Raw genomic sequence first — 24,788 nt, 5'->3', positions numbered from 1 at the left:
GAAGACTGGGGGGGGGAGGGGGAATATGATTGCTGTGTATAAATACATCAGAGGGATAAATGCCAGGGAAGGAGAGGAGTTATTTAAAGTAAGTGCCAACATTGACACAAGAACAAAGGGGAATAAACTGGCCAGCAACAAGTTTAGGCTTGAAATTAGATGAAGGTTTCTAATTAACAAAGGAGTGACAGTCTGGAACTGCCTTCGAAGGGGAGCAGTGGGGCAATAAACCTAACTGGCTTTGAGACTGAGCTTGATAAGTTTATGGAGGGAATGGTATGATGAGACTGCCTACAATGGCATGTGGACCATCAGTGACTGCTAGTAGGAAATATCCTCAATGGCTGCAGATGGCACACTAGATGGGGAGGACTCTGAGTTACTACAGGGAATTCTTTCCCAGGTGTCTGACTGGTGAGTCTTGTCATTGTGCGCAGGGTCCAACTAATTGCCATATTTGGGGTGGGAAGGAATTTTCCCCTAGGCCATACTGGCAGAGACCCTAAGAGTTTTTCACCTTCCTCTGCAGCATGGGTCACTTTCAGGTTTAAACTAGAGTAAATGATGGATTCTCTGTAACCTGAAGTCTTTAAATCATGATTTGAGGACTTCAGTAACTCAGCCACAGGTTATGTCTCTATTACAGGAGTGGGTGGGTGAGGTTCTGTGACTTGAGATGTGCAAGAGGTCAGACTAGATGATCACAATAGTCCCTTCCGGCATTAAAGTCTATGTGTCTAATGACGTACAAAATGTGCTGAAGTTTTCTGATATGGATTTAGATTATTAACATCAACTTATTTGTGTTTTAACATAAATTTCAGTTCCTATTTTCCAGAAATACAGTGCATATTATATACATAATATAAATTCACTGTCAACCACCTCTTGTTAAAGCATATTATAAACCTGCAAATTTCATTATATAATTGAAATACTGCAGCTTATAGCCACTCAAAAAGGTACAAATTTCAGATCCCATTGAATGCCTAAAAGCCATTCAATATGAAAAATTAAAAAATCAACATGCAAATAAACTAGCAATCTTTCAGGTGCACAAGAGAGTACTGAAGTTGATATTTATTTACCACTACAGAAAGAGCAGTAATACTTTTCTTTCAAACAAAAACAAATACTATAGAACAGTGGTCACCAACCAGCCGATCCCGATCTCTGGCAGCACAGCGGGGCTGCCACTAAGACAGGCTCCCGGCCTTCCCTGCCTCCACACTGCTCCTGGAAGCAACCAGCACAGACCCATGGCTGGAAGGCAGGGCTCTTGCAGAGAGGGACAGCATGCCGCCCCCCCTCCCCCCCCCAGGGGCTACAGAGGCACGTTGGCCCCTTCCAGGAGCGGGGGGGCCAGGGTAGGCAGGGAGCCTTCTTTAGAGATAAGTACTACCCCAAACCCCAGCCCTGACCCCCCTCCCAGAGTAGCACCCCCACCCCCTCCTGCATCCAAACACTCTGCCCCAGCCCTGACCCCCCTCCCAGAACCAGCACCTTGTACCCCCTCCTGCACTCCAACACTGTGCCCCAGCCCAGAGCTCCCTCCTGCACTCCAACCTCCGGCCCCAGGCTCAACCCAGAGTTTCCTCCCACACTGTGAATCCCTTGGCTCCAGCCCAGAGCCAGCCTGCCCTCCCAAACTCTGTCTGAGCCTGGTGAAAGTGAGTCAGGGTGGGGGAGAGCGAGTGATGGGGGGGGAACAGAGTTAGTGGGGTGGGACTTTGAGGAAGGGGCAGTGTAGTGAGCTGTAGCTCACAAAAGCTTATGCTCAAATAAATTTGTAGTCTCTAAGGTGCCACAAGTACTCCTTTCAGAGTAGCAGCCGTGTTAGTCTGTAGTCGCAAAAAGAAAAGGAGTACTTGTGGCACCTTAGAGACTAACTGTTCTTTTTGCGTAGATCCTGGATTGCCCTTAAATTCTAAAAGTGAACTTGGGTGTAAAAAGGTTGGAGACCACTGCTACAGAACATTTTCAAATGAACAATTTATCATACAAAGCAGTCTCCTACACTTGTGCTCTTACAAAAGAAAAGGAAAATCGCTTACTGATAATTGTTTGTCATAGTACCCTCTTCTCCCATTCTATGACAGTGGATTAAGGGATAAACAATATTATAGTGCCACCTACTGGGAAGCAAGGAGAGTCTGTCCTTTAATCCTTTGTCATAGGATCACAGAAAAGAGAGATGTACAACAGTAATTAGTCCAAGTAGTTAACAATTAGTGTAGTACTGTGCAAAAATTTATCGAGGTATGAAGTAGGAAGAAGCCACAAAAGATTCATCATGTGTGCTCAGCAGGGGGCTTTGGGGGGGTTTTAAGGGGCACAATACAGTACTCTGCATGAAGTCACAAATAGAACAAATTGCAGCTGCAGTTAAGCCTGCAGCCACATCACCTATAATCATTTCTAAACGGGGTCAGGCCTGGTTAGTACTTCGATGGGGGACTGGCAGGTAAACAACTCATGATGGAGGTGATATTGGTAAGGCAGTACTTGCTCTTTGAACCAATGCCTTAGTATGGCACTAAGGGGAAACTGATGCTTCAGACGATGTCTTTTGAAAGAGCTTAAAAACCAGTCTTGACAAATTATCGTCCTTGAAAGTCCCATAACAACACTTTTTCACAGCCAGGAGTATGGCCACCAGAGAGCTGGGCAAACTCTAATTATTTTGTTATTTGTTATATCAACTGGATAAAGTAATCTTCATTTCATGTCCTAAATGGTTGTGTAGGACTGTTATGTAGTTAGACACTTAGCACATTACACTTCAGAGGTGATTGTACTTTAGTGGTGGGCAACATGATTCCTCTATTCAAGGCTAGATTGTGGCTTTTGCAGCCATCGTCACATTACGGGTGTGTGTGTGCATAAGCCCAGTGCACCAGTGGCAGCTATTTGAGGTATTCTGCCTGTTGAGTGCTGAGATAGACAGAATGTATATAAGGGCACTTGCGAAGCCATACCTAGAAGTAATCTTGTTGAAGAAGTAGCATGTGGTCTTATTTCTGTCAAGTTTTTATCATCATTGTGTGTGCAGAAGTATGGGGCTATGGTCACATCCAGGATATTAGATCCATTTGGGCTTTGTGCACTTTGAGTGTATAAAATCGCTGGCTCTTGCACTCATAGGACACAAACAGTGGGATTCTGGCTGCCCATTACAAAGACGTGGCAAGCTAAAGAAGCGCTCCTTCTGCCCACTCCCCATCTTGGCACACCTGTGCAAAACAGCCAGAACGTGGCCTGTAGCTTGGAGTACTTCTGGATAAAAAGGCATTACCATCAATATACAATCACCACCACATTTTGCAGAATAATATTTAAGTGGCAGTCACAGGAATTTAGCACTTGGCTCCTGTTAACTATTCATTATTATTTACTTTTACAACTCCCAAAAGTGTACTAGGTGCTTCCGAGAACAAATGGGTTCAGGTAGTTTAATTGCCATGCTGAAAATTTCTCATTTGTGGTAAGGTGCCCAAGGAATATATAGTGAACCACTTGGGTCTTTCATGTTTTACAACCAAACAAGCCCCCCATTCTATCTTAAGGATGGTAATTCAAGATGGGCATGTACTTATGTGTTTTCTTTACTACCATATTTCCGTTACAGGTTTAAACTGTTCATGGTAAAAATGAGCTGCAACAGAAAAAGTTCATACTTTGAAGTATCAACAGGTTGTGGGTTAAAGTTCCCATCTGAATCCATTGAAGCCTGTTTTTCCATCATACTGACATAATTGGATTCCATGTAGTCTGGGGGTAAAGCTCCTGCAACTGCACTCAGGCAGGGCAAAGCCAGTTTGAACAGTTCCTCTTCATACTTCTGTGAAGAAACATGGGATAAAAAGACACAGTGGTGAATGGAGATTATTTCTATTATTATTAAAATTGATTCATCATTATAGCCATACATGAAATATAATTGTAATGGAACAACTTTTTTAAAAAATGTGAAATAGAATCTCGGTTCTGAAAATAAAAAAACTGATGTCTCAACTACACTGAAATACTACTGAATACTGAAGCTAGACTTAGGACCAAATCCTGCTTTCATTGAAGTCGATCGAAAAACGATTATTCACTTTGGTGGGAGCCGGACTGGTCCCTCACGAGGTGCCAGAACAGAGTAAAGCAGAGGAATATCCAACACTTGTCCAAGAACCTGGATTTTCTATACCAAATGGCTTCCCATCATGGTGAAATCCTCATCAGGTTAGGGGAAAAAAACACTATATAATGTCCAAATGTATGATCTAAGTCTTGTTCAGAAAAGGTATAGATGATATTTCAAAGATAGTTGAGCTCATGTTTAAAATTTTTAAATGATCATGAAAAAACAGCTGTAATAAACATTTGCATGATTTAAATTTATTAAATTACTCAAAAGTTTTTCTTCCAAGGAGGAAACAAGTCCTGAAAAGATATTATAGATACTTATAACAAATTAAACTTAACGTCTAGATACATTTCATTAGTGCTACTATAGTGTATAATATAGGGCCTGATCCTACAAACTCATACTCATATAAGTAGTCCTTATTACAGTGAGTGGGTCCATAGAACTAAAAGGTCCTACTGTGTAAGCAAGGATTAAGTATGCTTCCCTTCTTAGTCTATAACAGCCAGAGGTTGTTAACCTTCAGGACACACTACAAGGCCCATTTTTCCTCCTTACCTGTGATGAGATAAGTGATGGGGAGGACTGAATAGAGGTGGTGTAGGACTCTGGTGGGGATTTGGTGGAGAGATGAATTAACATTTGTTATATTAATGCTGTTGCTGCATGAATTGATTTCATCTGTGGTAACAGATGAGTCTGTGTATTGGTGTGTTTTTAAAGATTGTCAAGGTAAGATTGTTGGAAGGGCTCTCTTTTACTGTACAGTAATAAGAAGTCATATAAACAAAAAGACAAATAAAATGTAAGGGTATACAGGATTGGACCAATACAGGATTGCATGGATACCATTTTATTTTTTAAAATGATTATATTTATCATGGAAGCAGCATATTCCTTGACAAATTGTTAAACAAGCATTTTGAGGATCTTATAAGTATACACTATTATTAGCTATTTGATTAAATAGTATTAAAAACACATATAGCTTTAGCACATTTGAAGTTGGCCGCATAATCTGTTGTGCATGTATTTTTCTTAATTGATGCAGAAGAATTTATAATGTAATTACATAATTTTGATATCATTAATTCAGTTGAAATAAAGACTTTGAATAGAAATGATCAGCGTACATTGTGATCATGGAGAACTATATAAAAATTACCTTTTGAGACAGGGCATCAAAGATACCCCAGAACAACTTTCTGGATAAATGAAGTTCTTCTTCCGATGCAGCACCAAAGTTGCCCCACCCACTTGGCAGGCAATAATATTTCCAGCATCTTTCATAATGATTTGTCAGTAACTAGAACACAAATATTTTGAAAGCATCCAAAATATATAACATAATTGATTGTGTTTATCTATCTTTACATTCAAACACTATATGATCCACACAATAATTACACACTAGAACAGTCTCTCAATTCATTCAAGAAATTCATGTTCTAATATACTATTTGCCTTAGAATCCAATAAGGAAAATTATTAATAATAATTACAATTTAAAAACAGTGGCTAAGCATTTTACACTTTTCCAATTCTTAATATTCTGTAATTCTTTTAGATTTCAGATTAATGTTACGGCTTAACCTTAGATGGCACTTGTTGTAACATGTGTGGTCTAGTGCTTAAGCATAGGAAAGAAGGTGAGGTCCTCACCCTATTGAAGTCAATGGCAAAGTTCCAACAGACTTCAATAAAGCCAAGATATCACCCAAAGTGTTTGCATCCTGCATTTTATTCTGGACTCTACCAATGACTGCTGCAGGAAGACAAGACAAGACAAGACATCAGGAATGTGATTTAACTAGGCAGCAAAATTATTAAGCAATATGTCTTGGAACTATCCAGCAATAACTCATCCAGTGCAGCTCATCCTTCCTTCTGTAATCTGTACAATTTGGTAGAAGGCTTCTGTCAACCCCCCACCCCTCTCTTCTGCCTGGTTCCAGCATCCCCTTGTATGAAGGATAAGTGGATAGGGAAGAAGGGGTTGTCTCCTTAGTGTACCGGACATTAGGAGTACCATCCCCATTCTCCACCTTCTTTAGGAGCTGCCTTCTCCTAATCTGCTTCAAATTCTAATTTTTCAAGGAACCAGACTGCCTAGTGAACAAACATTTGCACTGGACACCAGCAAAATTGTGACAAAATGAATTTAAAAAACTAACCTCTTTCCACCAGGTCCCTCGCCTGCTGAGAGGAAACTGAAAAAACCCTACATTGCCCACACCAATTTGGCACTAAGGGAGAAATTCCATCCCAACCCCCCAAAATACATCTAGTATGATGTTCACAGCAAGGCCCAAAAACCTGGTCCTCCTCTAATTCCAACTGGCAGAAATGGGCACAGAATGATGCCCTGGACAGGGGGAAGGGTTTATAAGCTCTCCCTTGGGTGCACAGGGGCTAATAAGTTTATGTTGCCTCCTTCTGACCCAGAAAGTCCCCCTCTTCCCGTCCTCAAATCCACAAAGAGACTGGGTTCCCATGAGGAGGGGAAGAAACAAGGGGGAAATCTTTAAAGGGGCCAAGGGATATATTTTCCTCCCTGCTCGTCCAGGCAAAGCCTTCCCACCTCTGAGGCTGAGGAACGGTGAGCATTTTGTGACCTTTGTTCAATCTGTTCACCTCTGAGGCACTGAGTTTACCCATCTGTGAAACAGGTATAAATAATACTTACACCTCTTGTATCTCAAAGGTGCATTCTTAAACTTAATTGAGATGAAGTGCTTTGAGAATTTAGATGAAAGATGCTATTAAAAGGATAAATAATTTTAATCCTTCATGATTCACTTAAAAACTGAAAATTAAAGGCGCTCAGAGAAATAAACTCCTTGAAACATGACAATTTTTGCTTTTAACTTTAACATTGATTGTAAAAGTTGAAAACAGACTTCTGGAGATTATTTTATTTCTGCACATAATTTACTTTCTATACAATATTTTTTTCTCAGAAATCTTGGGGCAGTCTTAAATCTAAAGAAGTTATTTATGTTGAGAGCAGCATACCATTTATCATCCTGAAGGCATACTGATAGCATTGTTCTATGACAGAAGTTCTTAACCTTCTCAATACCATGACCCTATCTTACACCAGCAAAGAGTTTCAGGACTCCCCTTCCCATCTCCCTATAAATGAAAGGAAGGGTGGTCAGAGTCCCTTGGACCTGTTTGCCCCACCCTGAGGATCATAAGCCCCAGGCTGAGAATGTATGCTCTACGAAACTTTTGTGAAAGGCAACAAAACTGAATTCTTGATATTTTGAAATTGCTTTCACCAGGAGGCCAGCAGCAATAAAGTAAAATTTTTGTCAGCACTGCAAAAGTCAAAAGTCAAAAGACATTTGCTGAGTCAGACTCTTAAGAGCAACAACAAAGCATCAGGGGACTGCATATTTTTTAAAAATTACCAGAAAGAGAAGTGGCATTATAAAAGCATGATTCCATTGTGTATGGAATACACCTTTTGGAAAGCTCTTGGTCCCTATTTTCATTCTATTTTAGTCTACTGGGCTGGAATCTTGACATTATTATAGTTTCAAAATAACGTCACTCATGATGTGTTAGGATATAGATATTCAGGTCTGTCTGTAAAGGCCTATACTCTAAGTATTTAGGTGTATTCTTATCACTTAGCGAATTATAGAGGTATAAAAGAAAGAATCAAAATCAGTCTGCAAGGGTAAGGGCCTTCTCTTACTGTGACAGTCTGAGGCCCTGTTCTTAGGCTAAGATCTTTGGCTAAGCAGCAGAGGCAGCCATAAGCTGGGAAGCGAATGGTCACAGCCTCACATTCCAAACTAGTCACATTGAAATAAGATGCTATTGGGCTGTTAGGAATACAACCCTGTCCTGATAATGCTTATCGCCTCCAGAGAAAGGGACGTGCCTAGAAAATGTAAAAGGAAATTTAGTTTGATAGCATCCTGTCTGGCAAGAACTCACTTATCAATAGCTGGGATGTGAAATCCTCATTTCTGTGTTGTTCTATCATTGTAGGCCCCCTTTCCCTATTGTTTGTATAATCTCTGTCTGGTTCTGTGATTGTTTCTGTCTGCTGTATAATTAATTTTGCTGGGTGAAAACTAATTAAGGTGGTGGGATATAATTGGTTAAATAATCATGTTACAATATGTTAGGATTGGTTAGTTAAATTTCAGGAAAATGATTGGTTATGGTATAGCTAAGCAGAACTCAAGTTTTACTATATAGTCTGTAGTCAATCAGGAAGTAAAGGGGGGGGGGGAATGGGAACAGGGAATGGGAGTGGGAAAATTGGAATCATGTTTTGCTAAGGGGGGGACATTGGAACAGGGACACAGGTAAGGCTCTGTGGTGTCAGAGCTGGGAAGGGGGACACTAAGGAAGGAATCTGGAATCATGCTTGCTGGAAGTTCACTCTAATAAATATCGAATTGTTTGCACCTTTGGATTCCGGGTATTGTTGCTCTCTGTTCATGCAAGAAGGACCAGGGAAGTAAGCAGGTGAAGGAATAAGCCCCTAATATGATGTATTGTCACTAAAGTGGAGGACTCTTTAGAATATCTAAAGAACAGTTGTTGGCATGGAAGTTAAACAACAGATATATCGTTATCTCTTTACAGGAGAGTTCCAGGGAATAAAAGAAAAAAATATTAAGCTAGATTTTTTTGTTCATCTATTTCAACAATCCTGCAGAGAGAAAAAAAGTTACATAGATAGATGACTCAAGTAAACAAACAAAATATTCTGAATTACAGCCAGTATACAAGGCAACGGACCTTCATCTTCTCATAAGTCAGAACAAATCACGAGACACAAAACTGAAAATGTTCATAGTACCTTATAATACTAAATTCAAAGTTATAACTCCCTAAAATCTTCAGAAAATCCTGCAGAGAATGGAGGGAGGGAGGATTTTGACCACAATCAAAAATGTAATTATATATTTGAAGTCCACATTACTGCTCCCATGGATTTAAAAAGAGAACCCAAGTATTTTCAGAACTAAACAAAGATCAAGATATGTAATGGGAATCATCTAAATCTTCATCACACCTGTTGAATCATAGCTGTGACAGATCTGACAATTTCCTGCCATATCCTTATTGAATTAAGTTTAAGTACCTTTAGCGTCCATTGTATTAAATGAATGACATAGTGGTATTGTGGGGTGAGACTGTATGTAACCTCTTGAGGAGGGAGATGTGACAGATGTGAGAACTGGGGGTTCATAGGACCACATTAAACGATGTGCCAGACAAGAATGGACTTTTTGGAACAAAAAGTGTTAAGTGGTTTTCCTGGGGAATATCTAGATGGAGGTGAATTCAAATCCCTCAACTCCAGTTATGCAAAAACCCAGTCTTTTGGGGCTATGCCCTGTGTGCTGCTGATCTGTTACTGAAGACCAAGATCAAAGACCTGAGCTTTAAAAAGAAATGGCTGCTCTGCCCAACCCATGTGCAGGTTCTGAGACAGTCATGATCTTGTAACCACTGGGACAATCCAGCTATGGGTTTTGAAGGACCGACAGCTACCAGAGCCCAAGTTGGGAGCTGGGGTGATCTCTGGTAAGCTTTTAGAATTCATGTAGGTTTTTATATTGTTTTTAAAACTTTTTCTCTGTAATGCTTTCACCTTAAGAATAAACCTGCTTGCTTATAATAAGCTGTGTGGTTCCTTGTAACTGAGGGCAATCACATTGTTCATAACCTCCGGAGAGAAAGCAAAATGCAGACACTGGCCTTCCATGCAGTCTGGCTAGCTGAAGACACCACAGTGCAAGCAAGAAACTCTGTAGCCTGGAAAACCCCCAGTCAGGAGGGAGAGAGGCACAAGTCTCTACCCAAGAGAGGTGACAGATGAAATTAAGCATGACCTTCTTCTTATAAAAGGATGGAGAAAAGGCAAAATAAAAGGAGAATAGCCGAAATGCCTTGCCGAAAGCTGTGCTGGGAAATCATCAGAAGTGATTTTTCATGGTTCACTAGAAAGCAGTAGGATATACGGTGGTGAATGATTCAGCACTTGGCACACTAAGGCTTTACTCTGAGGACTCTGTGTTGGGGATCTTGTCTAAGTAAGGATATAAGTGTATGCCTTCATGGAACAAAGCCGCAACCAGTATCAACAGGAGACGATAAAACCTTTGGAGCCTGAAGACAACCTGAATGGTAGGAAAAAGATCTGGATTCCTCAGACATCCCAGAGTAGCCCACTATCAGACCTCATCCTCAAAGGAAACCTGCACAACACTTCCAGAAAATGAGCCCAGGAGCTTAAAATTTATAACTTTGCTAGACACTAAAATTCATGGTCTTGAACAAGACACTGGATTTATGGCTTATTACAAAATTCTATAACCCACTAACCTCCCTTTTTGTCCTATGACGATAGGAGTGTTAACAGTCCACTTCACCTTGAATGGTCCCCCTTAGAATATGTACTAGCTACTTATGGTAAACTATCAGCTCAATCTTGTATTTAGTGGTGACACTCTGAGTTCCTTTCCCAGACCTGAAGAAGAGCTCTGTGTAAGTTCAAAAGCTAGTCTCTATCGCCAACTGAAGTTGGTTCAATAAAAGATATTACCTCACCCAGCTTCGTCAAGGTAATATCCTTGGACCAACACAGCTACAATACTGCATACAGAGAAAATGAATCAGTTTTCTGGTAGGAGAGAGACTAACACAAGAACCCAAGCTGGAGATCCTGGGGAGACACCCAGAAATTTATATGACCTTTGCTCTATTTATGCCTTGGAATCATCTCTCTCTTACCCTCTCTCCATCTTGTTTCTTTTTTACAAGGTGTCATAAATATAAAGGGAAGGGTAACCACCTTTCTGTATACAGTGCTATAAAATCCCTCCTGGACAGAGACAAAATCCTTTCACCTGTAAAGGGTTAAGAAGCTAAGGTAACCCCGCTGGCACCTGACCCAAAATGGTCAATGAGGGGTCAAGATACTTTCAAATCTGGAGCGGGGGGAACAAAGGGTTTGGTCCGTCTGTGTGATGTTTTTGCCGGAAACAGACCAGGAATGCAGCCTTACAACTCCTATAAAGTTAGTAAGTAATCTAGCTCAAAAATGTGTTAGATTTTCTTTTGTTTAATAGCTTGTAAAATAAGCTGTGCTGGAGGGAATGTACATTCCTGTTTTTGTGTCTTTTTGTAACTTAAGGTTTTGCCTAGAGGGATTCTCTATGTTTTGAATCTGATTACCCTGTAACGTATTTAACTTCCTGATTTTACAGAGGTGATTCTTTTACATTTTCTTTAATTAAAATTCTTCTTTTAAGAACCTTATTGATTTTTCATTGTTCTTAAAATCCAAGGGTTTGGGTCTGTGTTCACCTGTACCAATTGGGTGAGGATTATTATCAAGCCTTCCCCAGGAAAGGGGGTGTAGGACTTGGGGGGGGGGAATATTTTGGGGGAAGATGTCTCCAAGTGGGCTCTTTCCTTGTTCTTTGTTTAAGGTTTGGTGGTGGCAGCATACTATTCAAGGACAAGGCAAAGTTTGTACTTTGGGGAAGTTTTTAACCTAAGCTGGTAAGAATAAGCTTAAGAGGTCTTTCATGCGGGTCCTCACATCTGTACCCTAGCGTTCAGAGTGGGGAAGGAACCTTGACACATTGGCTTGAAGAAAGGACAGAATTGGAAGGGGTGACAGAGATGAGGCATGAACTTTATGCTTCCGTATGGACTGATCAGAAGTGAGCATTAGAGGCTGTCACAAAGAATACTTTTTCCCCTTACTTCCTGCTAGAGTGATAACATGCTATTGTCTCCTCTACAGGAGGCAAGGTAACATACAAGAAATAGTACATTGTATAGAAGAAGATTAAAATATACCTTTACGGTAAACCACACATACCTTCAGAGGCATCTTTGTTTGCTCATTTAATAGAGGAACATCAAACACTAATCTCCTCAGCAAGTGTTGCATCATGGAAGGCCTCAATTGGCTGCAGGTAGACAGACAGTTTCAACAGAGCATACAAGTAGCTTTTATGCAATAAATAGACAACCCATTAAAGTAACCACACACTCCAAGGATCTGTGCCAATTGTCCTACTCCTTCAGATATTCCCAAATCCATAAAGTGATGTAATTTTATTAGTGACACAGCAGTTTAAAAATGTGTGGGAAGGAAATGAAGAGCAAACAATAACAGATGCATATTAAACAAAACTTCCAGAATATGCTATTTCCAGTGTGAACCATATAAAAAAATTGTGAAAACACAAGCTCTAAAATAGAGAAGAGAAGGACAGGCGCAAACCAGAAAATGTAATATTCTGATATTATATTTGATTATCACCATGCATGCTGTAACACATAAAAAAAGCACATAAGAATAATCTTTTGTCAATATTCTTGCATTGAAGAAGCCATATAAACTAAGTTTTGACACTGTGGATGTATTATAGTAGGGCCCAAAGAGTACTGGGCATCAGCTGGAAAGAGAACAAACAACAGGGATTGATCTATATGCCACTCCATAATAGGCAGAGAATATACATATAAAAAGTCTCTCAATAACAGAAAACCATGAACATATATGATATCGACATTATCAAGATTAAAATATTTTTATTAACTACATTGAACTAAGGTTTAGGAAAAATGACCATTGAGAAAAAGTTAAAAAAAACGAGCATGTTTAGTCTTGAGAAAAAGACAACTGACGGGCGACCGTCAAATATGTTAAGGGCTATTAGACCCTCAAATATGTTAAGGGCTATTAGACAATAGGATAAGTTGTAATTGGATTTATATGCATCAAGAGAGATTTAGGTTACATATTAGAAAAATCTTTCCAACTATAAGGTTAGTTAAGTACCAGAATAGATTACCAAGGAGTGTTGTGGAATCCCCGTCACTGAAGGTTTTTAAAAACAGATCAGACAAACATCTGTCAGGGATTGTCTAGGTAAAATTGGTCCCACCTGAGCACAAGGGGATGGACTAGATGATCTCTCATGGTCCCTTCCAACCCTATATTTCTATGATTCTATAATATATGGCATAGAGAATTCAGTATACTGCTTTTATTTGCCCTGAACTTCTTTCAGTGGGACTTAGGTTCCAGAATGCTTGCACATTTTGAAAATGAGACCTGGGCACTTTTGAAAATTTTGCACTTGGGCTACTAGACTTGAGAAGGGAGAACATAGGCAAACATTCCAAGATGGAAAGAGGGTGACACTAATACAACTGATAGGTTGAAGAGTGTGCTGATCATGAACTACTATGTAATTAAAGATCAGCTAGGATTTAAAATATAACTGATAACTGAATAGCTTCAGCAAGCAACATAACCTTCTATAATAAATCACCACCGGTACTATCAGTTTGCAATGTTAAAAATGCTTTTAAAATAATACTCTATTATGTTCATAATTCCCTATTTATATAGACTTTTGTCCCCAATGCAGTGCATTCTCTTGGTTGCTTACTGAGGTTAATTAAGAAGAATCTGTTAATAGAACAATAACTGAACATCTACATGTAATTATCAACTGTGCAACATGAATATAGTCAAGTATATATTTATTTAATACATCTTTCCCAGACTCCAGCAAAATGGAAAAATACAGTATCTGAAGAGAGACAGTGTATTCAATAAAATCCATAACCATGCTACTGATAAAAGATGATATGTAGTTAGCTAATCTGCCTTCATGCTCTCGTATATATCACATCTCAGTATAGCAACTCATCTTTCTATGGAGTCTGGAATATTCGCTTACCCACAAATAGAGAGTAAACATTCTTCAATGGAATCCCGCTGAGCTTTGGTAAGAGAGCAGCCCTTGGAGAGTCTGTACACAGTATGTAATAAGGAATCTATGAGGGAGGCATGGTGCTCTGTGCCAGCAAAAAGAGGAGCACATCTGGTCAACAAAGGCAAGACTGCAGTACAAAGGTATCGATTCAGAGCCAAGGCCATGTCTGTAGCACTCAGAGCAGCCTACGAAACAAATTAAACCCAAACTTGTTAAGACTTTTTTGATAAATATTGTTACAAAGGAAAATAACTACATTTTGCAGCTTTTCCTTATATAGTAGATATAAAAGGAATTAATTTTCAAAGGCACAAAGAGAAAACTCTCCTCCCTACATGCCATGTATGATACAATTACACACTATTTTTTCTAATATCCTATAATTATTTTGTGGAAAATGTCAAAGAAGGAGGTGAAATTTGGATAAGCAATGAGACTTAGTACACGGAGAGACAGACAATATACATCCTACAGCATGCACACTCCTTTCTAACCTCCTATATTCAGTCACTTGTTACTTTCCAAACATGTCATTTGATATGTAGAGATTTTTCCAGATGAAAAAAAAATATTTAAAAAAATTCAATTATATATACTATTTTTTCCCCTGAAAAAAACATGCTATAGAGAGATGGCAAAAAATGGGGATCTACAAAATGTTAATGATTATTCTACTTATAAACTGTATGATACATAGATACACAGACATTATATACATAGGTGGGCTCAAGCTGCAGAAATTATTTTGAACTGTCTAAAGTCCATGAACCATTTCACAAGGGGTTTTGGATCAGCCATTAGAAAGACTGGTGCTGCTTACAAAATTCAGATGCATCTTTAGATTTTGAATACACCACATATTGAGTACAGTAGAAGGCTTTGTTTCAAGTACATTCTCTCTCTCTTTTACACACACAAGGCAGTGTGTTTAAAGTATCACCTCTGGGTATTCACATCTCTGGCAACGTTGAGCTTTGGAACCTTCTGGAAAATAAAGGCAATTGAGGCATTGAACAATCAAAGTTGAGGTTATGCATTTTCCGATTGCCTTGATTCCTTCTGCAAAACTCAAGCATCCTATGAAGTCAAAATTCCTGGACAGCTTCACTTCTTGCAATTGATGTTCTTGGTGTTCATAATAAACCTGGGCCCTACAGTTCTAAACCATCCAATACTGACTTGCCTGGCATTTAAGTCAAAAGCAGCTTGCCTTGTTTCTTCACAAAAATGCACTTGTTTATACTTCATTCACGTTTGCATGTTCTTTTCCCATTACTCTGAGGACTAGAAACTTTTTTTTTAATAAAAACTTAAACTCTACAAAATCTGATCATATCAAATATACATCCAGTGAACTATGTTTCTGATACTTCTGCTCTAGGGTGCGCTCTTCCTGTTGCCAGCACAATTGTATATGATCTGTTTTCTGTAATTATAGAATGATGATCTGTTTAAAAACAAGTTTAAATAGTTCCTGAAATAGACTACTGACATATAGTACCTTCTCGTTCAAAGTATCTGCTTCGGATGTAGAGTTATAACTTACTGATTAATGACAAATATTTTCCCTTTTAGCGTTGCAGAACCAACACAGCCAAGAATAATATGGATTTTATTCCTTATCCTTCAGAAAAGGGCAAAAATTCTGTGCCACTGGTAGTAATGCCCACTTCTCTTCAGACTTTTTTGCCACCTTCCATCTGGAATCTTGAAGCCCAAATCTCAGCCCTCAGACTCCCTTTTTTCCTTCTGGTCATATAGGAAAAATTACAAGGGACAGACGTCTGAAAATAGGAGACAGATGATTCCAAGGCAGAAATAGGACAAGGTCAAGAGAGTTTGAGAGATAAGAGGTAGACCCAGATCACAGAATTTTGGAAAAGAAATCCTTTACCGCTGTTCCCTAGGAAGAGGCCCTTAGTTATACCCACAGGCACCTGATCTGATTTTAGATCCAGGACTCAGGCTCTGAAAGTTTCTTTGCTGGGAAAGACACTGGGCCTCTGCGGGCTGGGGCCCTGGGCTTGAGGTGTGAAGGCTCTATAAAACAAGCATAATTTCTGGAGAATATGCATCTTTGCTGCTTTTTAAAATGTTCCCAAAGGTCAGCAGAACTATGGGGTGCATCTAGCAAGTGGGAATGGACAGAGGCCACCTTGAAAGAGAAGAATGTCATTTTGTGAAGTGCTTGACAAGCTGAGGGAACTGACAAATCAAAGAATTTAAATCTTTACCGTGTCTAACGAAGCAGCAGCACGGAGATCTGGCAGAAAGCCAACTTCAAGGAGCCGTAGAAGGAAATCCTGGTCCTCAATTCCATAGACTCTGTCAAGGAACAAAACCATGGCTGCCTTGTGATCTGGGCAAAACCCCGCTGACATGTCAGGTTCCACCACAGTACCATCTAAAAGGAAGCAATAAGGCTTCAATAAAAAGGATCATTCTGCATAGGCAAGGGTATTGAGTATCTGTTAATATCTGAACATTTTCCACATGTTTATGTTACACAAAGGCAACCAGTTCATAGCATGACTGAATAAAATGCGTAAGGCAACCTAAATCCAGGTAAACCCTATACTATAAATATGTGGTCTCATTCATACTCTGGGTGTCAAAGCAGTCACACTACCTGACTCTCTTATGTAGCATAAGAAAAATATCCTGTAATATATAGTGTTCACTAAAAAGGTCCAATGAAAAAGTGAGCGGCAAAATGATTCTGACTTGTATATCCCTGGAATGCAGCAATGGTGAGAATACCTGAAAGGCAGGTTCATTAACAAAAGGAATGAGAACAAGAGATTACAAGAAAAAAATCTCAAAAAGGACCATTTACTAGAAGATCTTAAAAGGTGATGGAAACTCAGAGCTATTTTTTGAGCTTTAGGAAGTGTATACATGAAAACTATCCTTTGATGACACAGTCAAGATGCTGGTAGTAAAGGATCTGTATCGTTATGTTTGAAAACATAACAGAAATGCTAATCCTTTTGATATTTTCTTTCCAAATAATCCTTTTTATTCCTGTATTTTATAGAGTGCTGTTTAGTTATAACTTCTGTCTATAATATGTTCTTATTTGTAAGGTAAATTAGCATTGCTGTGTTTGTAACACTGTATTAGAATCAGGATATTCTTGTGCTGCACTGAACCAAGCTGCATCCATGCCTGCAAATGCAGTGATAATTCTACTAAATGCCAGCAACATGGGGCTGACCCTGCTCCTGCCATGAGCCCTATGTAGCCCTACGGAGTCTCATTGAATTTATTGGGTCTCTGGTGTGACTGGAACAACAGAGACTTGGTGGAGTAACTCACATGACTGGAGCGCTGAATGGGTATAAACTGTTCAGGAAGGACAGGCCGTGGAGAAAAGGTGGATTGTATGTAAGAGAGCAGTATGATTGCTCAGAGCTCAAGTATGAAACTGGAGAAAAGCCTCTTGAGAGCCTTTGGGTTAACTTTAGAGGCGAGAGAAACAAGGGTGATGTTGTGGTGGGCATCTGCTATAGACAACCAGACCAGGAGGATGAGGTAGATGAGGCTTTCTTCAGACAACTAACAGCAGTTTCCAGATAACAGGCCCTGGTTCTCATGGGGGACTTCAATCAACCTGATATCTGCTGGGAGAACAATACATTTTTGGAGAGTGCTGGAGGAAACAATTAGGGGCCATGCTCCTCTTGACCTGCTGCTTACAAACAGGGAAGAACTGGTAGGGGAAGTAGAATTGTGTGGCTACCTGTGCAGCAGTGACCATGAGATGGTTGAGTTCAGGATCCTGACAAAAGGAAGAAAGGAGAGCAGCAGAATATGGACTCTGGATTTCAGACAAGCAGGCTTTGACTCCCTCAGGGAACTGATGGGCAGGATCCCCTGGGAGGCTAATATGAAGGGGAAAGGAGTCAGGAGAGCTGGCTGTATTTTAAAGAAGCCTTATTGAGGGTGCAGGAACAAACCATTCCAATGTGCAGAAAGAATAGGAAATATGGCAGGCGACCAGCTTGGCTTCACAGAGAAATCTTCGGTGAGCTTAAACACAAAAAGGAAGCTTACAAGAAGTGAAAACTTGAGCAGATGACTAGGGAGGAGTACAAAAATATTGGTTGAGCATGCAGGGGTGTAATCAGGAAGACCAACGCACAATTGGAGTTGCAGCTAACAAGGATGTGATGATGGGTACCAAGAAGGGTTTCAACAGGTATGTTAGCAACAAGGTGGTGGTCAGGTAAAGTGTGGGACTTTTGCTGAATGGGGGAGGCAACCTAGTGACAGATGATGTGGAAAAAACTGAAATACTCTAAGCTTTTATTTTGCCATGGTCTTCACAGACAAGGTCAGCTCCCAGACTGCTGCACTGAGCAGCACAGTATGGGGAGGAGGTGAGCAGCCCTCACTGGTGAAAGAACAGGTTAAGGACCATTTAGTAAAGCTGGACATGTACAAGTCTATGGGGCTGGATCTAATGCATCCGAGGGTGCTGAGGGAGTTGGCTGATGTGATTGCAGAGCCATCGGCTATTATCTTTGAAAACTCGTGGCAATCAGGGGAGGTCCTGGACAACTGGAAAAAGGCAAATATAGTGCCCATCTTTAAAAAAGGGAAGAAGGAGAATCCGGGGAACTATAGACCAATCACCCTCACTGCAGTCCCTGGAAAAGTCATGGAGCAAGTCCTCAAGGAATCCATTTTGAAGCACTTGGAGGAGAGGAAGGTGATCAGGAACAGTCAACATGGAGTCACCAAGGGCAAGTCATGCCTGACCTACCAGATTGCCTTCTGTGATGGGATAACTGACTCCGTGGATATGGGGAAAGCAACGGATGTGATATATCTTGACTTTAACAAAGCTTTTGATACTGTCTCCCACAGTATTCTTGCCAGCAAGTTAAAGAAGTATGGGTTAGATGAATGGACTATAAGGTGGATAGAAAGCTGGCTAGATCGTCGGGCTCAAGAGGTAGTGATCTTGGGGCCGGTTTTGTTCAACATCTTCATTAATGATCTGGATGATGGGATGGATTTCACTCTCTGCAAGTTCGTGGATGACACCAAGCTGGGGGGAGAGCTAGATACACTGGAAGGTAGGGATAGGGTCCAGAGTGACCTAGACAAATTGGAGGGTTGGGCCAAAAGAAATCTGATGAGGTTCAACAAGGACAAGTGCAGAGTCCTGCACTTAGGATAGAAGAATCCCATGCATTGCTACAGGCTGAGGACTGACTGGCTAAGTGGCAGTTCTGCACAAAAGGACCTGGGGATTACAGTGGACGAGAAGCAGATAGGAATCAATGGTGTGCCCTTGTTGCCAGAAGGCTAACAGCATATTGGGCTGCATTAGTAGGAGCATTGCCTGCAGATCAAGGGAAGTGATTATTCCCCTCTATTTGGCACTGGTGAGGCTGCATCTGGAGTATTGGTTCCAGTTTTTGTCCCCCCACCACAGATAGGATGTGGACAGATTGGCGATAGTCCAGCAGAGGGCAACAAAAATGATTACGAGGCTGGAGCACATGACTTATGAGGAGAGGCTGAGGAAATTGGTCTGAAGAAGAGAAGAGTGAGGGGGGATTTGATAGCAGCCTTCAATTACCTGAAGGGGGGGTTCCAAAGAGGATGGAGCTCAGCTGTTCTCAGTTGTGACAGATGACAGAATAAGGAACAATGTTGCAGTGGGGGAGGTCTAGGTTGGATATTAGGAAACACTTTTTCACTAGGAGGGTGGTGAAGTACTGAATGGGTTACCTAGGAAGGTGGTGAAATCTCCATCCTTAGAGGTTTTTAAGGCCTGGCTTGACAAAGCCCTGGCTGGGATGATTTAGTTGGGGTTGGTCTTGCTTTGAGCAGGGGGTTGGACTAGATGACCTCCTGAGGTCTCTTCCAACCCTAATCTTCTATGATTCTATGTTGGGCCCATATGTGGGTGCAGGCTATGCCCATGAGGAGTTCATAGCAGGGTCAGGATCACAGTGTACATCTAAACTAGAGCTGGAAGGTGTAAATTCCAGTTTGAGGAGATATACTGGCACTAGCTCAGATCAAGCTGGCACACTAAAAATAGAAGTGTAGCCACTGTACATGAGTCATGGGAGGGACTAGTCGCCTCAAGTACAATCTGATTTGAGTACATACTCGGGGCAGCTAGTCCCTCCCACCTCTGTGGCTACACTTCTATTTTTAGTGTGGTACCTCAATCAGAGCTAATGTGGGTATGTTAGAATTTTAACTTACCTTCCAGCTCCAGTGTAGGCATACTATAAGTTAGTTCTGCTGGAGATAAAGAACAAACAACAAGATTGGGGTGCCAGAACTAGGGGTTAGATTACCAGTCTCTCAGGAAAAGAGACGGTGAGTTGGATTTTTTAAAAATTTTTTTTAGAAAAATAGAGAAAATATATTTGCAGATATAAAGGCATGGATTGTTCCTATGTTCCCATTGTGGAGCTGCCGATGTGCCACACCTTAATTTCCCCTGATTGGGACAGCAATAAATTCACTTCAACAGCCCAGGGCAAGGACAATCCAACACACAATAACAAAATAGCATATCTCTTCTAACAAACTTTCTGGACAGGAGCCATCACAATAAACGATTTGTAAGGTTCTCACCTCAGCACCCTAGTTCAGAACTCCCAAATGTTGAAGTTGACAAAACAAAATCTGACTTTAGTGTGGTTAGTCTGTCAGAGAAACCACCACCCACTCAACCTGCAGGGATCCTTGTCCCCCCACCCTCCTGGGCTGAGTTTCTGCTGAATGCTGTTTAATGCAGCCGCACCTTCCTTCTTGATTACACCCCAGGCTGTCAGGGCCCTATGCTCTAGCTTCTCCTTTAAAGGGGCAGCACACTCCATCACAGTGGGATTATTTTAAAAAAAGTCTTAAGGGGTTCTTCATATCTATTTATTAGTATTTTCCAGAAAAAAAGAAAAAACTCTATCTGAAACCTACCAAAAAACAACGGCATCTTAAAGGCTTAAACCAAAAAGAAATTCCTTAAAAAGCAAACAGAATGTGCTAAAAGTAAATAGTATGTGCTAAAGTGGGGGTCAAGCTCCAGTTTCTGGTGTCAGCATCACAGCAGTACTGTCATCCTTCCCCTCCAGCAACACTAACATGGAGGAGCATGAACAGCCTTGTGATACTTGTGCCCAGTGTACATACTTCAGGAGAGAAGGTGCTCCCAGTGCTATTATAGATTCAGAAATGGTAATGTTGTGGCACTGTGATAAAAGTAGGGCTCTATAGTAAAAAGTGAGGGGCTTGTTCCATTCTCTGAATGTCAATATATTCTGAAAATACAGAAATGTTGTGGGTTTTTTGCCAAGAATGAAAACAATAAATAATGTTCATGGTATATTAAATGGAACGGTTTAAATAAAAAAATTCAGACTTTTTTATAAAAGCCAGATATGAACAATGGAACTTGTCTTAAGTGTTAAGACACAAGAAGCCAGTTAATTTTGCTTGCTGAATAAATTGCACTGGGAACCTTGAAGATACATTAAACTAGTTCCTTAAGACAGAGGGCATTTAGAAGGTGATCCTTCATGAAACTTATCTTGTTCTATTCCCAGTAATTAGCCTTCTCTACTTTCCCTCCTATGCACCTTTAAAAATTTCTGCTTTGTCTACCATTATTAGGAGAGCTGATGGCCATTCTAGACCCAATGATGATCCCACTGAAATCAGTGGAGGTTTTGCCACTGATTTAAAAATGGACATAGAATCACTATCTAGAAAATCAAAGAAAGTGGTATGACTTTTCTAGTTCACATCATGAATAATTAAATTCCCCAGTGTGGGAAATATGGATATAAATATTCATATATTAATAGCAAAATTCAAAATAATGAGTTGGCACGGGAGAAAGAAATGCACTGCAATCATCTTACCTTTAGCTATTGTTGGCATGTGGAAAGGAATGCTAATTACACCCACCAAATCTTCCAGGGGAATCAAAGACCGCAGAATTGACCTGATCCTAATGGCTTCCCCTTTGCCAGCATGGATTAGCTAATGAAAGAGTAACAAAAAATTAACATTTTTTCCCTGTAACTATATTTGCCTGCATACTGTAGAAACCTTCAGAAGTACACATTTACAAGAATGAGTGCTGAGCCAAATGATAATAAAATATACATATTTCACACAATATATATTTAATTTGTTTTGACCCAGATGCAAATTTGTGGGACTTAGAGCTATAAAGGTTTTATTATTAATGTAGAATGACCACATTTTCAGGGTGAAATGCTGAGACCCCTGGGGAACAGGACAGGGTGTCAACGTGTAGTAGGCTTGGTGAAAGAAAATCCATGAAATGCTGATGAGTTCAGCTATTCTATCATCAGCAGGTTCACTGTCTTAGTTAGCTTACGGCTCTTTCAGGGTGACCAGGGGTTTATGAAAAGTAGTCAAAATAATGACAGGTTTCAGAGTAGCAGCCGTGTTAGTCTGTATCCGCAAAAAGAAAAGGAGTATTTGTGGCACCTTAGAGACTAACAAATTTATTTGAGCATAAGCTTTTGTGAGCTACAGCTCACGTCATCCGATGAAGTGAGCTGTATCTCACGAAAGCTTATGCTCAAATAAATTTGTTAGTCTCTAAGGTGCCACAAGTACTCCTTTTTTAGTCAAAATAATATTTATTCTTCAAATAAAACAACACAAAAACACATACAGAGAACTTATAATATAGATACTTCCAGTTTTTGAGGATGCCTAACCCTGTATAAACCTGACATTTGGGGGAACCTGTGAAAGACCCAGCTGTCACAAAAGTGAAAGGACTAAGGCACTCTACCTTAGGTTCTAACAGACTCATATCCTCTGTGGATTGGGCACCAACGGGGACAGGACATGCATTTATCAGTGAGTTACATGCATCCATCATGCCTCCTTGGCTGTGAGAGTGTATGACAAGCACTGTCTGTCTTGGCTCTTGTAATCTACTTGATCACACTTTATATTAGGATACATCTCTAAGTAGTTTACAAAGAGATTTTTATTGATAACAGATGTTATAGACATGTTGCAGTCATCACTATTTATTTAGAGAAATGAGGCCATAATTTGAACTTCAATGAGCACAAGTGGTTCCTAACTCATACTTCCCACTCCCACTTGTTAGTTTGCCTCATCCACTTGTTGCATTTAGTCATAACCCAGGCCCCAGTAATGAAAAAAATTACATACATATTTAAGTATGGGAGTAGCCCTTATAAATTTGGCGAGACCACTGACATGTTGAGCATATGCATAAGCCTTTGCAGGACTGGGGTCTAGACTGTAAACTCTCTGGGGTAAGGTCTGTCTGTTTATCATATATCTGTATAGCTCCTAGCACAAAGGCCCCTGATCATTGACTAGTATCCCTAGGTGATGCTAATACAGTACAAAGATCATGGTGGAATACCACTGTCTATCTTTGGAAGTGGAATTGATCGTTCATGTTTTAATGGATGGCAACATCATTTTTACTTTCTTGTATATGTGAGTGATGTGAGTTCAAGTGTATGTAATGAGAGTAAAAAATACTGCTTGTTGTTCAAGAAATAGTTTACAGCTGTGAAAAAAGAGGGCAGTTTGGTCTGGATAGTCTCACTACCACATGGGAGAACTTAGTTCAAGAGTATCTCTTTGAAGCTTCAGGCAACTCTATGGGATATTTTCAGTCTCATCGTAGGAAAGGAGGCAACCTGACATTTTGCTTTGTTCCTATTAGCGACTGCGGAAATGCACAATAGGTTTCAGTGAGGGACAAAACAGGGAAGATTCAGGGGTTCTCCAACATTTTTCTTTGACTAAACCTTCTCATGTATTCAGGCAAAATGGTGATCTTAGAGCCATGTGGTATATCTTGACTGATGATTCTCTGCTTTCCCTGCAAGCCCATACATACTGGTACACCCATTGGAAGTTCTGTACATGTAATAAGGGCAAATTACTGGAGCTCAGATGTCGCCACACAGATTCTGAACGCAGAATTTTGCCTCTGCACAGGTTACATGGAAATCCTTAAGAAACTGGCAACTGGACATTGGTTTTAACTAATATCAAAATGATCCCACATACAGTTTATTTAAATCACATCTGCACATTTAAATATTATACTGGCATAACATTGTTTCAATACTAAGGGATAACATGTATTGCAGTGAAAAGGCCAATGAACTAAAACACCAGACTATCAGTAAGAAAATAGCAGTACTTGCAGAGACAAAAAACTTACATGCATTTCAGGGGCACAGCGTCCTAAGAGGTCAATCAAAGCAGCGTAAAAGGTCATGATGGCATTTCCCATGTGGATAGTGTCATCTTCTTCTTCCATCTCACTTTTATTTATTTGTGACAGGAAACAAAATATGAAAAAAGACAAGAGTTTTTCATCAGCTATGAAATCAACACAAAGTTGGAGCCAAAGTCAGCTCACACTTACACTGGTTCAAATCCAGGGAGATTCCATCACCCTCAGAGAAGTTATTCTGGATTTAAACCGAAGCAATTGAGAGCAGAATTTGGTCCTCAGTGATCATACTGACATCTCCATTCTTACTTTTTAACCTTTCGTTTTCTACTGTGCAAGCTATGTAATCCAATTTCAAGCACTCCTCTTTCAATAGGGGCGGCATTGCAGCAAGAGTAAAGTAACTAAGAAGGAGAATCTGTGTTTGTGGAGTAAAGAGGCATTTTTTTAATCTGAAAATATCTAAGGCAGCCACGTTGAGGCTTGGGCTGGATCCCCGGCTCTAGGACCCTGAGAAGTGGGAGGGTCTCAGAGCTTGGGCTGCAGTCTGAGCCCAAATGGCTACACTGCATTTAAGCAGCCCCTTAGCCTGAGCCCCAGGAACCCTAATCAGCTATCATGG

The 24,788-nt window shown here is 40.3% G+C and overlaps 1 protein-coding gene across 2 annotated transcripts in view; it reads right to left on the bottom strand.

The window, feature by feature from the left end:
• The window catches only part of RYR2 (ryanodine receptor 2), a 735,866-nt gene that overhangs the window by 214,356 nt on the left and 496,722 nt on the right, over positions 1 to 24,788 (bottom strand). For both annotated transcript variants that reach the window (XM_043511417.1, XM_038395332.2), the window contains 7 exons: positions 24,152 to 24,254; positions 21,813 to 21,933; positions 16,152 to 16,321; positions 13,882 to 14,102; positions 12,003 to 12,093; positions 5,301 to 5,441; positions 3,678 to 3,841 (listed from right to left, as the gene is read on the bottom strand). In XM_043511417.1, coding sequence (XP_043367352.1) covers positions 3,678 to 3,841; positions 5,301 to 5,441; positions 12,003 to 12,093; positions 13,882 to 14,102; positions 16,152 to 16,321; positions 21,813 to 21,933; positions 24,152 to 24,254 — 1,011 coding nt within the window. The remainder of the gene's footprint in view (positions 1 to 3,677; positions 3,842 to 5,300; positions 5,442 to 12,002; positions 12,094 to 13,881; positions 14,103 to 16,151; positions 16,322 to 21,812; positions 21,934 to 24,151; positions 24,255 to 24,788) is intronic.

This window comes from Dermochelys coriacea, chromosome 3, assembly GCF_009764565.3.
Source record: "Dermochelys coriacea isolate rDerCor1 chromosome 3, rDerCor1.pri.v4, whole genome shotgun sequence".
NCBI lineage: Eukaryota > Metazoa > Chordata > Testudines > Dermochelyidae > Dermochelys > Dermochelys coriacea.
The sequence above is the reverse complement of the archived record's forward strand: the minus strand, read 5'-3'. Positions and strand labels throughout refer to the sequence as shown.